At 34.3% G+C, this 17,252-nt stretch overlaps 1 protein-coding gene and 1 long non-coding RNA gene across 5 annotated transcripts; both read right to left on the reverse strand.

Moving 5' to 3' along the window:
* Nucleotides 1-3,260: 3,260 nt before the first annotated feature.
* LOC113692781 (E3 ubiquitin-protein ligase APD2) lies at nucleotides 3,261-8,924 on the reverse strand. 3 transcript variants are annotated; one of them, XR_003449055.2, is made up of 12 exons: nucleotides 8,642-8,921; nucleotides 8,230-8,549; nucleotides 7,664-7,770; nucleotides 7,459-7,584; nucleotides 7,281-7,377; nucleotides 6,077-6,151; nucleotides 5,914-5,996; nucleotides 5,342-5,488; nucleotides 4,819-4,891; nucleotides 4,385-4,736; nucleotides 3,552-3,745; nucleotides 3,261-3,400 (listed from the first exon to the last, which is right to left on the reverse strand). XR_003449055.2 is itself a non-coding variant. In XM_027211335.2 (11 exons), exons 2-11 carry the CDS (start codon nucleotides 8,546-8,548, stop codon nucleotides 3,670-3,672), a joined length of 1,455 nt encoding a protein of 484 aa, XP_027067136.1. In that variant the 5' UTR covers nucleotide 8,549; nucleotides 8,642-8,921; the 3' UTR covers nucleotides 3,402-3,669. The 3 variants fall into 3 exon arrangements, 2 of the variants coding, with proteins under 2 accessions (XP_027067136.1, XP_027067137.1); XM_027211335.2 differs by lacking the exon at nucleotides 3,261-3,400 and having other exon boundaries at nucleotides 3,402-3,745; XM_027211336.2 differs by lacking the exons at nucleotides 3,261-3,400; nucleotides 3,552-3,745 and having other exon boundaries at nucleotides 4,501-4,744; nucleotides 8,642-8,924.
* A 5,469-nt stretch (nucleotides 8,925-14,393) lies between these two features.
* LOC113694311 (uncharacterized) lies at nucleotides 14,394-17,192 on the reverse strand. 2 transcript variants are annotated; one of them, XR_011815375.1, is made up of 3 exons: nucleotides 15,658-17,192; nucleotides 15,422-15,491; nucleotides 14,394-14,708 (listed from the first exon to the last, which is right to left on the reverse strand). It is a non-coding gene; the product is annotated as an uncharacterized lncRNA (long non-coding RNA). The 2 variants fall into 2 exon arrangements; XR_011815374.1 differs by lacking the exon at nucleotides 15,658-17,192 and having other exon boundaries at nucleotides 15,422-15,650.
* Between the last annotated feature and the right edge of the window lie 60 nt (nucleotides 17,193-17,252).

The following is a 17,252-nucleotide window of genomic DNA, read 5'->3' on the forward strand; positions in this document are numbered from 1 at the left end:
TTTTCGGCATTAAGGGGGTTTTTGTTAAATGTTTGATCATTCAAAGGGTGAGACCATTATTTGGACAAATTACAGGGATTGATTGGTAATATGATCAAAGCTCAGGGGAGGTAAATGTAATTAACCCATTAATTTATATCAACCCCTGGATTTGCGGATGGTTATACTTTTTAAGTGCTAAACATCTGGCAGCAGATGTTCTCATTTTGGCATGGGACCGCGAATTAGAGAATCTGAAGCCTTTACAACACACAGTTTAAGTTCTTCCGACTCCACAACCGCACCTCCACATTCCTACAACTATTGCCGCACTAGCTAGCAGCTCTACTTAACGTCGTCCGATATATATATATATAATCAATGGAACAAACAAGTGGAGACTGAGCGATGGAATTTTTTTTTTTTCCAAACCATAACATTGTATTAAGCATAAACGGGTACAAAGTCAGAGCAATTGCTCCTGTAAATTTGCCTGAACTAATTCAAGCAGTCACGCTGGGAAGCTAAGCTTCCATTAATCAGTGTTATAGCAAACTTTGCTAAATAGTGACTTACATAGTTGTTGAGAGCGATCGAATTAGCTAGAAAAGAAAAAAAAAAAAAAAAAAAAAAAAGACAAAGTACTACAGGGTTCTCCCAGAAGGATTAGGAAAACGCTAACTTTTAGTTAGTTGCAACGTGAAACACAACAAGAAGGTGTGTGACATTGGTCATTGGTCACTCGGACAAGACAATGGCTGTCTCTTGTGCAGTCTCCCTCTAGCAATTCCCAGTTGAACGTTCCAACTTGAAAGGCTTTGCCTTCCTTTGTTGTCTCGTCAGCCATCAATTCTTTATCCCTCTCGAGTTGTTGGGACGAAAGCCGATAGCTAGGTGCATCACAAGGATGCATGCTTCCTAGTTGTTTATTTTTAACCCTCGTACAAGCTTCTTTTGCCTCTCCCCTCTCTCATAGTCTTGTCTTGATTAGTATGCGAGTAGAATAGGTGTTTGTCGTTGCAGAAATTAATAAAAAAAAAAGTCTGGACCAAAACCCATGACGCGACCTTTGAGCGGCCAAACATGTGATTCGAGCCAGCCCTAATTTCAATGATATCAAGACAGGCCGCTGGTAGGTCCTCCTTCAGTTTTGAATTTTTGTCCAACACGGAGGAGTCCATGTAATTGATACATTTATCGATGTAATTGTCCAACACTCCTTTTGATGGCTGTCGTTGTTGAACCAGCTGAATCGCCAATCAAAGACTCGCAATGACGTTGTAGGGCTTAATTAAAGCAGCACTACTGATAAGTGTTCCTAAAAGCTTAATGGAAATGATTAGGGCGATCTTTTTTTTTTTTTTTTTTTTTTGCCCTTTTCAGCATCTAAAACGAATAATCTCAACCATATAGGCTGCTGCTGAAATAGTTTGTTAGGTTCTCATTTTGAAAGGTGGATGATCACCGGACCAGGCATTGCTAACTTGCTATGCCCACGTTGTGGACAGCCTGGTTCCACGGTGGCCCATGCAAGGAAATCGGCTCCTTAGCCTTTAATGCTCCAATTTTATTTTTTTTTTCAATTGTCATCTCTATTCCTACTCCTGAAAGACACAACTGACCTTACAGAGGACAGATGAAAAAAGAACCATCACCGGATCAGACAGGTGCACTACGCACCCGTCTGGATTTGAAGCAGAGCCACAAGAGTGACATTTTGTCTCCCACCCCACCAAAGCGGTTTTGGGGGTGACCACCAGCCCAAGCCGGTGGTTATTAATGCTCCAAATGGACTAGGCCTGTCAATCGGGCCTAATGAGCCGGGCTTTGATGAGTTCAAACTCAACTCATTTAATTTGAGACATTTTCGGGTTTCGGGCTATGAGTTTCGGGTTCGTAAATGTGAAGCTCATACTCAACTCACATAATATTCAGGTTGTGAGCCTTAATCGGGCTTAGCCCAAACTCACTTATTACTCCTGAATTTTCTTAATATAATTGCTATAACTATTAAGTTGTAAAACTAATTTAACATTTACAAGACTATAATATTAAAACTAAACATGAACAAATAATAGTTCTTAAAAAGTATATAAACCAAAATTTTTTCAACAATATTTATATGTAATCCGTTTAAAATGCATGAAAAATAGTAATAAAACATGCAATCATAAGCCAATACATCTTTAAAAGTTGAAACTTTTTTTTATAATCTTGTGATTTAAATCCAAATATGCTTGATGATTTTTGTGTTTGTAGACCAAAAAAAAAAATCAACCAATAATATGCCAATACAAAAAGTTACTCAACCAATAAGAAAAATTAGAGATTTAGTTATGCATTACTAATATTGGCTCTCAAGAAAGTTCATGAAAGAGTCTTTAGATGTGTTTTTGTGTTTTGTAATTTATATATATATTTAGTATTTAGCAAAAATATATTTGGATATATAATTATACATAATATCAAAATATAAATATTATATATATAGGTAATTAAAGGGCCGGGCCTATATCGGGTATGAGCCTAATAAGGCTCAAGCTCGGCTCACATTTAATTCGGGCCTAATTTTTAGGCTCAAACTCAGACCGGCTCACTAAATGATCGGGCTCATCGGGCTTTCTGTCGGGCCGAACGAGCCGAGCTCGGGCTGGCCCAGCCCCATTGACAGTCCTAAAATGGACCGGTGGCAAATAGGATATAACATAAATCAGAATGGAAAAAGCTTCCCCCTTCTCTGATTGCATTGTGGAACAATTATTTGGAACAACTCATTTCCTTACAGGAATAGGAATTGTTCCATCTATGAAATATATACCACAAGATTTTGCATGGGCGGCGATGCAAAAAAAATTTTAGATATAAAAAAAACTGCCCTCATGAGAGCCTTAGCCGCTAATCAAATGAGCGGTGATGGTTTGAAGGAATATAAAAAAAAAAAAAAAAAAAAAAAGGGAAACTGAAGCAACCCAAAATAAATTAAAATTATTTTTACTTGAAGCTGCACATCGGAGTTGCAGCGACCCCTAATTAACAGCCCTCCATCGGACAGCACCAATTTTATGACGCTTTTTAATTTTAACAATACTATGAGAAATTCGCCCTTTTTTGATATATAGGAGATTGAAAAATGCATTGATGAATCATGCAAATAAAGTTTGACAAATAGTAATAGCAGAATTGAGACTTGACCAGGCATCACGGAAGTTTAACAAGACACAAGAGAATTTTCTCCCCTTTGCAAGCTCTAAATTGGGAATTTAATGTATAAGAGGCTGTAGTTCTCGTAAAGTACTCTCGACTATGTATTTCAATCAGTGTAGGCAGTGGAAGGAACACGACTGTGAAGCTGTAGCAAGCTCCGATATAACATGTTCAAAGAGTATGTCAAGAGGCCAGCACTCTCGTGCGTCATTGGAAACTGAAGAAGAATAAAAACTGTCTTCACATACTTGTTCACAAACATTGTAGGCTAAAATTACTCTAAATAATTCTTTAGAGCATCCGTACCACCAATGGTTCATGGAAATACAATTATAAATGGTTGACACACGTCAGAATAAGAAAATTACCTTGTCATCCAAAATTTTCTAGCCTGTTAATTATCAAATTCTTGGTGAACATAGCATTTGGTTCAACATCGTGATATGTGCAGAAGGCAGCGTAAATGTGACATGATTGCTTAGCTGCTCAAACTGTGAATATCTTCCTGACTTTCTTCATATTTCTACGACAGATAGGACAAGCACCGGCAGCCTCTGCTATCCTGCATGTTTGGAAGCAGTTCGAGATTACAAGAGATGTCTGAACTTGCACTTGTTGCCTCCTCAAGTACAAGAGCAGCAGTGAACAAATGATGCAAACTATAAAATTTATCACAGCCAATTATTCTAATTTGAATCAGGAAAATATCAGTCCATTTTGTAAAAGATTTGGTAACAAGCCACAGAAAAAAAAGCAAATATTTCCTTTTCATTTGCTCAAGCGCCCTTGGTCTAGTGGCTAAGGTTGAGACTTCAAAATTGGGAGGCCCTAGGTTCAATTCCTCCTCCTCATTCCCTGCTTCTTAAACTCATCCATTTTCATGCTTAAAAAAAATTGATAAACCAAAAAGGGAAACGAAATCCCAAATCTTTGTTTTGGATTCCCATATGTAGCCTCTCATCAGATGCCTAGAATGACCTCCAGACCCAGAAGTGTTTAATCATGTATTTACTTGGACCAATTCAGTAGATCTACTTATCCAGTTACATTTTATATATTGGGGGACAGAAAGAGGATAACTGTTTACAACTTGGTAGACAAATTCGTTGACCTGTATCACTGACATTTTATGCTCAAACATTTTGGAAAAAGAACTCCAGTAGTAAATTTAATGCTGAAGTGAAGATAGAAAAGTAGTGACCTCGTGCCACATGCGAAACAAGCCACACAATGCCCACATGGAAGGAAGAAACAGTCCCTAGGAGCATCAAAGCAAATTGCACATAGGCGTCGGATATTATTATTGTATTCACCATCTTTTGCCGATATACCCTCAAGTGAACCCGCTGCCTGCCCCTCTTCAGCATCCTCATCATCTTGTGAGACAGAATCATACGAGGAACCCCAGCTCGAGATATCATCATCTTTGTTTTCAAGCAGAGGGGTCCTCGCAGATCCTGTTTCTCCAAATCGAATTCTACTTCCATCTTGATTTGTGCACCGGAGATGGATGAAGAAGTGGAAGGCCACTAACATGAGAATTGTCATTCCACCTGTATGGCTACAGCATTAGGAACTTCAGGGAAAGCCAATTGCCATTCTGTTCTCTCTTTAAGAAATGGAAGGAGAAGGTACCTATGCCCACAACATATGTCACCCATCTGGGCCCATAGGAGAGCTTCACATGGGACTCGTTATTTCCTCTACCCTAAAGAAAAAGAAAAATAACTTGTATGTCACTTAGTTTGGAAGCTGATAGGAATACCATAGGAGACTTGCTGGCCTTGCACAAGATTGCACGTGTTATGATCTTTCAATAAGAAAACGTGGTGCCTATTTGCGCTTGTTGATATTAAGCCAACAAACATCTCAGTGACTCAAGCACATAACACTCAATGCATGGTATAAGGAGATTTAGAGGATAAAGTATCTTAAATTGTCCGGCAGTCTTGATTCATTGAGTATTAAAACTGGAGTTTCACACAAAAATTTTGGTTCTTTACAAGGTAGTGGCTGCTAAATACTTGTTATACGTGAAAATCTGTGTAAGAAGAAGGTGTCACAAAAAGTGAAAAACAATCAAACCAGAATATATACAGCAATATGGAAAATGATTGTTTTGTATGTACTGGGACATCTAAACAGGTAACATACTTACGGGTGTTGGAGCAGGAGAGGTTAGAAGAGCAGTATGTCCACCAGTAAACGAGAGTTTAAAACTACATCCACTTTCAGTAAGACCACACTGGTAGTAAGCCCCAGTTGTATTATATAGATAAGTCTTTAATCTCATATTCAACTGCACCTGTTCATGAAAAGTCAAGCATAAGCAGGAATTACAAAACGCGAGACACCTAGAAAGCTATGATAAACTGGACTGAAGCACATAGAACATTGGTAACCAGAACAATGGGCCAGGGCTGAAAGAGATAGAAGAAACGAGCAGGTGTAGATGCACTTCTGATTATGATTCTTACTAATGCCAGCTAATTTGTGATATAATATTTGGGGCTTCACAATTTCCTGTGAGTGGTTGTTCTCTATGTTCCTCAGAGAAGAAGACAACAATTAAAGAGGCAAACTAAGATGGCTTTGTTTTCCCTGGAAGGACCTACTAAAGACCACACTCTTCCAAGTTATCATGCCACACTTCCATAGGCTAATTATAAATTGTCCAAAGCCACTTCATTAGCAATGTCAACACAGATAAGAATCTAACATTAGACTTACCTCCACTGCTTCAGCATTCAAGTTAACAATTGCAACATAGTAATTAGAGGATGTTAATATATCCTGCTGGATCAGGCCACTGCCTACAAATAAAAAGTTGGTTATCACCATAACAGACTAAGTACTGAAACCCATGTACACAAGCTTCTCAGCTTTGCCTCACCTCGTATAATTTGCCATAATAAGGTGGAATTCGGGTATGATGGGTCCTCAAGCCACTGATTAAGACCTTCACTACCTGCATTGGCTCAACTTTCACTAGAAACATCTACAGCAGCCACAAGCTTACTGAGGTTACTAAATGCAAATAGTTAGACTGCATGCAATACCAGATTAATTATCATAGAACTTGCATTCTATTTGACAAAAAAGCTTGTGGCACTGTGTGAATACTAACATTTGAGCACTCTATATCTATTCAATTCAAACATAATAATGAAAAAAATAATGAAACATCAAGCATTGAGATGGTAGATGCATTCCCCCCCTCAATTAGAAATAAGGATGATAGAAGTTTTGATCAACAAGCCTAAGTCAAGGATCAACACAAACATGATTAACATCCAACTTTAGATCTTTGCCACAACAATTGAACAAATTTTACAGGTTTTCCAAAATTTTAACTGAGGTGGTCTGCAACAATCAACGAAACTGCCAAAACACCTCCATGGTCCAAAACTGGCAGAATTGAGAAATTAAAAATTGCCAAAGGCATAAGAGACAGGAAAGTAATCAGGAACTAGAGTGCCTTTAAAACCCTGCAGAAGACCCAAGTCCACAGCACAGGCCACACACGCGATGCACCTTCTTTTTTCCTAGTTAAGTAGAATTAGCTCAATAGTTACAGAGAAACCAAAACCAGGTCTCTGCCTCCATTTCGTCTTGGGCAAAACCAAAAGGACTATAACACGTGTTAAACCAAACTTGTCTAACATGCAGTTAGAGAATGCCTTGCGCTGCTTCATGTTGGTTCAGGATGGCTTTGATTACATTATCAACTACATTGAAACGTGTGTTTTGTATTTTCCACACTCTTCCCTCTTCATAGTGGGAAGAGGAATGTCAAGCACAAATACTTCCTGTCTTATCTGTTAGCTGCTAGAATACCATCATAAACAAAATACTTGTCATAAATCAACTTACAATAAGTATCAAATAGAACAAAATCAGAACACAACAATATGTTAGAATCTGTAATCAAGCATTTACTCAGCAAAGTTTAATCAAGTAATGGAAATCAAGCATAAAGCACAAGATTTGATCTCAGAGTCCACTAAAATAATTGTAGAAACACACAACTGTCAATAGTGAGCATTACAAGAGAAAAAACCCTACAAAAGAGCTTCTCTTGAGAAGTATAGACTTACCTTGGGCAATTACAAAGACTAAAGAAGAGGAGCTTGGAGAGTTAACATCGTATGAAACATTTACTTGAGATCCTTCATTTAAGAAATATATCCATTCCTGTTGCACCAAGAAATTGACTGAATTTACCAGAACTAACAAAGATGAAAACAGGCGGCAAATTAAAGCTAACAAACTTGCCTTGTGATTGCCGGAGAAGAGAGTGGTTTTATGAGTCTCAGACCAGGAGGTTACAACATCCAGTGGTGGGTCTTTGTGGAATCCATATAGCATAACTCCATTAGCTGCCTCGTGAATTTCCGCTATCTAATAAACTCAATTTAGGTTAAAGCGGGGCACTACAAGGATTTTTAGAGAAGAGTGAACAGTAAGCAAAAGAAAGTACCTTTACATACTCCACGAAAAAGGAATTAGGCTTTATCAGGATCGAAGAGTACGGTCCGAGCAACAAGCTTGCAGGACCATATACGCCCATTATCATAGTCATAGATACTGGAAAAGAACATAATCAAAATCAGGGACAGGAAAGGAGAAAAAATTTGGTTTCTGTAACGTTTTTCCAACAACTTCCCAAAGCTAAAAAAATTACTGAAAAGGAACAGTAGTTGACATTTAGGTAGACAACAGAATATAATTGCTGCATGTGCTGTTTATTATTTAGATTCAAGACGGACTTCTACAAGTGTGCAAAACAGATAGAACAGACACGTATATTCAATTTATTAATACGTTCTTTTCATGGTAAACCATTCGTACGCGCATCATTACCAGCAACTTCAGTGGAAAGTTTTTTGCAAGAGAGCATTTCCCAAAACTACAATTACTAATATAAAGTATAAACTAACCTTCAAAAGTGGAAATGAATTTAAGGCGGAATGTCAAATAATAAAAAGCAAAAACACAAATGTTATTCAAAACAATTGAACCCAAAAGGTTGAAGGAAGTTTATACCGAAGAACCAGTAGGCGAGGATAACGACAAAGCAAGACAACGAGTCGCCTCTCATCCGTCCCACAACATCATGTGCGTTCTCCGTTACCGTTGAATATGCGTTATAGGACAAGCTCGTCCTCTGCTGTATCAGCTCCGGATATCTTAGTCCGTTACCCTCCGCTTCCTCTTCGGCAGCGGCTGTCTCCTCCTCTTGCACCTGCGAATTCGTCGACGACGTTGATGCAACACCAAAATCTTCTCCGTTTCTGGTTGAGTCCGTTGACGGCGAGCTCGAAGCAGCCGAAGTAGTCGGCGGAGATTGATTATTGTTTTCCATTCTGAAAAAAGTTATAAATATGCATAAATATACGGAGAAATTAAAATTTGAAGCTTGAATGATATGGAACCCCAATTACGATTTTAAACTTACCGAAAAACTGGGCATTGGGTCTGGAATAGTCCATGTAAAGAAAGCGAGTAACTGATTTTTTCTCGGGGTGGGCGTTTTCGGTCTTTAGTTCACCAAGAAGTCAGCTCCAGAGCTGCTTAGCTCGACTGTTAGTTATGAACCGAATATAGCGACGGTTAGGTAGACTGCGATTGTCGACCGACAGAATTGTATAATCAATTAGAATGGATCAGGTTCAACATATTTGGCGCCAATTGGGCGCCCCCCCAAGTCCTATCTGCTCTTCCCTTCTACTGGTAAGAATTGGGGGGACGCCCAAAACAATAAATAATAATAATAATAATAATAATTACATTTCCACCCCTGAAGTTTGTCCAAATTACGGAACAAATCTCATAGTTTGACCAGATTACATTTACCCCCTACCATTAATCTTGTCAACAACCAACTAACAAATCTAATCTAATAAAATGACAACGATGCCTTCTGTACATTTGAAAATAAAAACTAAACAAAATAATATAGCATTTTGTTGTAAATAAAAAAAAAAAAAAGAGCCAAGGGGAAAAAATCAATAAATTAAGAAATTTATAAACACCATAATATTAATTTCCCAGAACATACGCGTATGTAGTATAATATGTAGGGAAAAGGTAGGAATAAAGAGAGACTAAATAAATTGAAAACGAAATAGAAATAAAAAAAAATTAAACAAAAATCGCCTTTAGGAAAAAATGGTCAAAGAAAAAAGAATGATAGCCTCTAAGCCTCTATATCCCTTTCTTCCTTCCTTTATAGATTCCAACTTGTTCTCCACCATTAATGCTACCACCATCGTCTTCCCACTCCACTATAAAAGCAATAAGATAGTTTGTAAGTCGATGGTTTCCCTGACCAAAAGGTTCAATCTCCAAACACTTGATTACAAAAGCCACTATAAAGAAACAAGCTACGCTTCATGACTTATATTTATCCCAAAAAAAAAAGTCAAGAGAAGAGCTTTGAAGTAACAATCCATATAAAAAGAAAATAAAACTAGTATTCACCCAACAATAATTTGTGAGTATCCCCAATATATAGTAGATTTAGTTTGATTAGTCTATCTATTTTGTTTCATGTGTACATGCAGATGAAAATAAAATAGATGGTGGAAGAAGATGCATTGTGGCAGATGAAATAATTTCTATTTTGGGTCTTGGTGTATTTGTTACACAATTTTAGGATGATTTAATTTTTTTTAATCTAAATGGACTTGTAGGAGTAATATGTTAAAATTGTGTAATATATATTCATTAAATAATACAAATTTTCAAAACTTTAGAATTACAAATAAATAATCAAGTATAATAATATAGATAGAGTGAGTGTAATTAAAGAAAATTAATAAAAGAAAAATTGTCCGTTAATTGATAAAAAAAATCAAGAAAGAAATAATCATTGTAAACATATATAATGTAGGGAATTAATAAATTGAATTTTACTACACATAAAAAAGTATAGAATGATTAAAAAAATAAAAGTTTGTCTGTTATGAAACAATTAAAAGTATGGATGTCCCTTTGTATTCTTAAGAGAATTAATTCTTGATTTATGATTACATTATGTATAGAAATTACAATCCATAAATCTATTCATGTAGTGGAGAAACCGTTTCATAAGTTTTTTCATATTCTTGTAATAGTGGGTGTTTAATAGAATTGATGTACCTTTAATCTTGTAGTACCTATATATAGAGATACATTGACACCTTTTGGAAAAACTTTTGTATTAGTTGGAATCATTAGAATATCATTCTCTATTACTCTACTTTTCCTCTAATATCTTCATTCATAATATAGTAGTTTATTTTGTTTTACAATACGTTATCAGCACCAGTCTCTATTTTTGAGCAAAAGGTGAAAACGGAGCCTCTATCTTGAGTAAAAGTGAAACAAGAGATTCTGCCCGTATTTTTTCGGTAACTTCTGTCTACTTATTGAGGTAAATTTTTGACACATAAATTTATTTCAATTTCTTATGGCTAACATTTGAATTATCGAAAAAATACAAGTTTCTATTGCTGAGCAATCATTAAACACAAATATATACTGTTTGACATCTTTGAGATAATATTTCTCCTTTTAATTCTACTTATTTATCTTTAGAATTATTTGTTATAAATACTTATATTCTGATGCAATGAATTTTGGAGATGCTATTATAGAAAATCAATTATATTTGAGGATCTACTTGTCCTTTGAAATATTTAAAGAAAAAGATTCGATCACCTGAAAATGATCGTTCTTTAACGAAAATATTTGACCACCAGAAGATGGTCATTATTTCAAAGTCTGGTATGATAAATTTACTTATGGCTACAAGTACATAATTCTGCTATGTTTAGAATTATTTTTTAGTTGAAAATAATATTTTCTACATATTTCTCAAATATGCTCTTGTAGTAGCAATATTGAGAGAAAATTTGAGAAGTATTTTGTACTTATTGCATGCTAATTCTAGTCCATTTCTAGAAGTGAGTGTGACTAAATTTCAATTTATAGTTATGATTGCTGCTATGACTATGATTTTGATAAATATATATTTTATCATGACAAGAGAAAAAATTACCACTTGAAGTGGGATAATAATGATAAGGACAATAAAGTAAGAATCCTGAAGATAAATGTCCCGAAATACATTTGACGAATTAAAATTATAATATCATTTTCACGTGAACAATTTCTTTAAACATCCTGAAGATGTATGATAATTGATTTAATTAACTTTTCTTCCTGAAAAAGAAATTGATGTTAAATATTTGAGATCAAAGGATTATGGAGATGAAATTTGTCCCATAAGAATTATGGTGACACTGATATGTATCTCATTAATAAGTGCTACTATATACACTATATTCCAATGGAAGAGACAAACACACTCAGTTGTAGTGTTTAAATGATTGAAAACTCCAGAAAAGTAACTACTATATTTTTTCCTATAATAGAAAAGTTTATCATAAATAAAACACAACTTTTTACAATGTCTCAAAAAATTTATTGAATATGAATATCCGACAAAATGGATATCAAATTGAGACACTAAATGAAACAATAATAAAGATCATGTTTAGAAATCAAATGAGATAAATGTTAATTGTATCATAATAATCATTCGAAAGAGAAATTGTTATCGATATAGTTGTCTTCATTCTCATTTGATTTGGCAAAAGTGAAAATATTTGAGAGCCGACAAATATTTATACATATCCCCTTTATATTATATATGACTCTAAAAAAATTTAAAATTTATGTAGGGTATGAATCACCTTTTACGATTAAATATTGTGAAATATTGATGGGTGATCTATTGAATGATTTATTTATTCTGATGAACTACGATTCCCGACATTAAGGGGAGGAAAAAATTAACCGAAAGGAAATCACTTGAAAAATTGAATTTACTCGATCCTCATACAAAATAATGTAAACTAGAAGTTCAAGAAATTTTTCTTGTAGAAAGTTATATTTATCGACTCCAGAAGAGTCATTAAATCAACTATTCCTGTAGAAAATACTCTGGTTAAAATTGATATTCCTGAAGGACATACACAAGTGCTACAAATAAATTTAATACCGGCCTACCTAAATAAAGTATAAATTGATTTCGAATAATTCCGAAAATTAAATAAATGTCATGAAAAAATTCAATCTCTTGAAGAGGTCATTCCCGAAAAACCAACTCCTGAAGAGAATGAAATCATAGAAAATTTAATTGAAACCTAATGAAATGTAGCACTTGATATTATAGAAGTTGATGAGAATCATAAATCTAGATCAGTTGATGAATGTCGGTATAGAAATGATTGGGCAAAGTGGAAAGATGCGATCCAATCTAAATTAGATTTATTGATTAAAAGAAAAGTTTTTAGACTTATAGTCCAAACACCTAAAGGTGTAAAGCTAGTAGGTTAAAAATTTTCACAAAGGTTTGAATTTGATTATGATGAAACGTATTCACCTGCAATGGATGCTATCACATTTAGATATCTTGTGAGTTTTGCAATACATGAAAAACTAAAGATACGTTTAATGGACATTGTTATTGCATATTTATATGAAAATTTTACAAATGATATTTATATAAGAATTCCCAAAGGATTCAACATGCCTGAAGCATGCAAATCAAATTCTAAAGATATTTATTCTATTAAATTATAAAATTTTTTTTATGGGTTCAAATAATCTGGACGTATGTGGTATAATCGCCTCAATAAATGTCTAACTAAAGAAGATTATACAATGATCCAATATATCCATGTGTTTTTATCAAGAAAAATGGATCAAATTTTGTGATAATTGCTGTATATGTTGATGATCTAAATTTGATTGGAACTCCTAAAGAAATTCAAAATAGTGTTGAATATTTAAAAAAAGAATTTGAGATCAAAGATTTTGGAAAGACAAAATTATGCATTGATTTACAAATTAAGCATTTGAAAAATGAAATTTTTATCCACCAAACTGCATATACTCGAAAGGTATTAAAACGGTTTTATATGGATAAGGCACATATATTAAGTATTCCAATGGTTGTCAGATCATTATATCTTAATAAGGATCCTTTTAGATCGCTATAGGAAGATGAAAAGATATTTGATCCTGAAGTACCATATCTCAGCGTCATTGGCGAAGAATATTGGAATGCGACGATTAAAAGATCTCAAATAATATTTACATCATGGGGAGAAATTAATACACAAGAATAGTGTACTCTTTTTCCTTCACTAGAGTTTTTGTCTCGATGAATTTTTCCATGGTAAGGTTTTAACGAGCCATATTCTTTGTGTAATAGACATCCAAGCGAGAGTATTATGAAACAATTAAAAGTATGGATGTCCATTTGTATTCCCAAGATAATTAATTCTTGATTTATGATTATATTATGTATAGAAGTTACAATCCATAATCTATTCATGTAGTGGGAAAATCGTTTCATAAATTTTTTCATATTCTTGTAGTAGTGGGTGTTTAATAGAATTGATATACCTTTAATCTTGTAGTACCTATATATAGAGGTACATTGACACTCTTTGGAAAATCTTTGTATTAGTTGGAATCATTAGAATATCATTCTCCATTGTTCTACTTTTCCTCTAATATCTCCATTCATACTATAGTAGTTTATTTTAGTTTACAATATTGTCCATATTTTAGTAATAGCAACAAATAATCAATGTAACCATATATAAAGTAGAGAATTAATACATTTCTATAAATAAGAAAAGTATAGAATAATAGGGAAAAATAAAAGTTTTTCCAAATTTTAATAATTATAAAAAATTACCAATCCAATAATAAGGATAGAGAATGTGATTATAGATAATTAAACTAGGGAAAAATTAACAAAAAATACATCAAGGCATCAATTATAAAAATGCATATAAAATATGTAATTAATATATTTTTGAAATTTACTATAACAAGGAGCAAAAAAAGGTTGTAATTTATTGTTATAAAATAGATAAATAATAAAATCCTCCGAGAAATATAAGCAAACACAATTTTTTTCACATGGAAAAAGATAAAATTTTTATTTGAGAAAATACAACTAACTCAACAACTTACTAGAGTGGGAAATAAATAGTGACATGCTTTGTCCAAATAGCACTAAACTAGGTGGTGACACCGCGCTGTGCACGATGGAATACATGCCCAGTTAATGTTTAGCTAGTAATGTTGGTGAGAATGAAAATTAGTGAAATACTAAACAGAGTAAAATTTTTTGAGCAATACAATTTTGTTATAAATATTGAATAGTCATCCGAAAGAGGTTCTAGTTCTACAGGCATTCTAAATATGAAAATCAAACAAGTTCAATTTTAGTCTTGAATGCTTAGGTTGTTGAAGCTGAGCTGATCAACGCCTAGAAAAGCATCCAAAAAGTATGAAGTTATAATGCTGAACACAGTAGCTCGAGATAGCCTGAATGCAGCAGAGCCAAAAATTTGATAGATATCAACGAAAAGTTCCACCAAATTCATCCAAAATTGAACAAGGCCATCAGGCAGATCAATAGCTTCTCCATCATCAATAAACATAGAATCGTTCACCTGTCCAAAAGACTCCAAATTAATCATAATCCAGACAAAAAATGAGGAAAAGGAAAGAATCTTGCAATACATGTATTTGAAAACAAAATTATTCCCACATACACTATTTTCTCAAAATATTAATATGACCAAAAATGAACTGACATATGGACTCTTTCTCCACTACTGGCCTATTTTCCAATTTGCAGGGAAGCGTACAACGGATGAAAAGGTCACACATGTATTGCAACATAGTAAAGATTCTGTAACAATTACAACGGAAGCACTAATATTTCAACTTTTCCATGTCTTCACTAATAGGATAAACCTTCAATCATCTAACAACTTAGCCAAGGATGAACAGGCCTCTAGACTTGCTTTTAAAAGCATACACAGTGACCATGAATCTTGTAAGCAACTACCACCCCTGGAAAAAGATAAACTACTTTTACCCACTAAGATTATTCTCCAGCTCAAGTGTAACAGGTACTAATATATTATTCCAACTTATTCTTCAACTTTGAATGATCTAAGCATGTTTGTACAATGTTCTCTTCAATATATTCCTTCACTGCACATACTTTAAGCATGTTTGCATAAACCAATAGAACTAAGACTCACACAAAAATGGACAAACCAAATATCTGCATCCAACGAAAGTGGAAACAAATGAAGCAAACTTGTGCCTGCAAGAGAAGATCATCAAGTAAAGCTGAGTGAGCAGGGAGAAATACTTCTTGTATATTCTTTCTATCTCCTCCACCACTCAAATCATGCCCAAGAATGCAACCTGCAAGACTTGACCTGACATGTAAAGAGAACAAAAGGCTGAATTTGCATGAGATATAATTAATTCATAAAGTAAACTGTGAACCCAGCTTTAGCCATATCGGAGCCATCAGGAATCAGGGAACTAACACTGGGAAAAGGCAATGATAAGAAAGATAGGAAAACAAAGAACTATTTCTACCAGAACTGCAAGATTCAGTCAGCAATTTCCTAATATTCACGTGGAAAAGTAGCACAACTGCACGCATAGATAAAAAATCAGAACATTATAAGTTAACATCAAACAAGGGACATTTTGCAGTGGAATTACGTAAGTATGCACTTTGCATGCCACAAGGGAGATGTACAGTACCTTAAATCTACTGAAATAGGCTCATATGGTCAAACATCCTCAACATTCATACTCCAATGATGTAATTGTTTGCCAATCTAGTTGTTTCATCCTTAATTACTAAGACAGTTTTGATTTCCCAAAAAAATTATAATGTTGATGAGCAGGAGAAATGCAGAGAGCTTAAGTTAGCATTTTAAGGCTAATGCATCAAATTATGACCTCTGGCTATGATACACATTATCTCCTTAAGCACATCATTGTCAAATGTTCAGGATCTAACCTCAACAGAGCATCCATGAGTATTACTGCCTCAGGACTTGCTTTCAAAATCAAAGATGGTGCATAGGATACATCATATCAGAAAAAACCAGTTTAGGCCACATCAGACGAGCATTAGTACCACTCTATGATTTTATGAAATCTAAATTGGAATCAAGATTCTATAAGAAGCAAGCCATGAAGAAGGAAAACTCCTATTGAAAAAAGAACTTCGAACACTTACTGTCTGACCAATTTCTGACATCAAGCAAGCAATACCAGCAATCATTTTCTCGTCTCCCGTATTAAGAGTTGGAAGAAAAAACACTTCCTTTAGAAATCCAATTCTTCTTAACAAAACTGGTGGCAAATCGGACGAGGAATTAGGATATAATACAGAAGTTTTGATTCAGGAAACTTGATTGTTTATACTCCCCAGAAAAGCTCCTAAATAAGCATGAAGAATAACTGCAGTGGAATCAAAACAGTATAGCTAAAGAATTGCAAGAACAACTCTCCCTTGTTTTGTCAGTGAGGTTGCTATGTTCCCCAATATAATAATCAGCCACGGCAAAATAAACTGATAATATTTCGTACACATGATCTTAGTTTAAATGCTGCATTTTCTAGAATCATGTAACAGCTATTGTATCAGTATATATTTTTGACCCTTTTCTTTCAGTTTCACTAAAAAAGGCCTTAACCATCTTCTGGCATCTCCCTTAGTGGTGTTGGCAAGAAGGTAGCAAGAAGAAATATGTTAGTCTTCTCGTGAATTTAGACATGATGGATAGATTTGTTTTGCATACAACATTCATATAGTGCACAATGGCACTTGAAGAATTAAAAAGGAGATTCAACACAGGAATAAGATTGTTCATCAGTTTTGCTCTCCAATTCTGCATCTAGCACTACTTCTGAAATGGAGTTGTTTGATGCATCTGATGCTCAAGGCTAAGCTATTCGAATAGCCCAATGAACTTTATGAAACTAAGAATCTCAAACTTGATAGTACCTTTAAATGGAAGCAATACTATCTACTCAAAATCTATGATCTTTTACTGGAAACAATTATTTTGATTAGTAAAGATTTTTTTATGACGATAGACACTTGGAGCTGTATAACCACAGTTAATTCTTGAAATAATATGTCATCTAGTTCATGCAAAAATCTGCTTTTTGCA

Source organism: Coffea arabica, chromosome 6c (genome assembly GCF_036785885.1).
Source record: "Coffea arabica cultivar ET-39 chromosome 6c, Coffea Arabica ET-39 HiFi, whole genome shotgun sequence".
Lineage (NCBI taxonomy): Eukaryota > Viridiplantae > Streptophyta > Magnoliopsida > Gentianales > Rubiaceae > Coffea > Coffea arabica.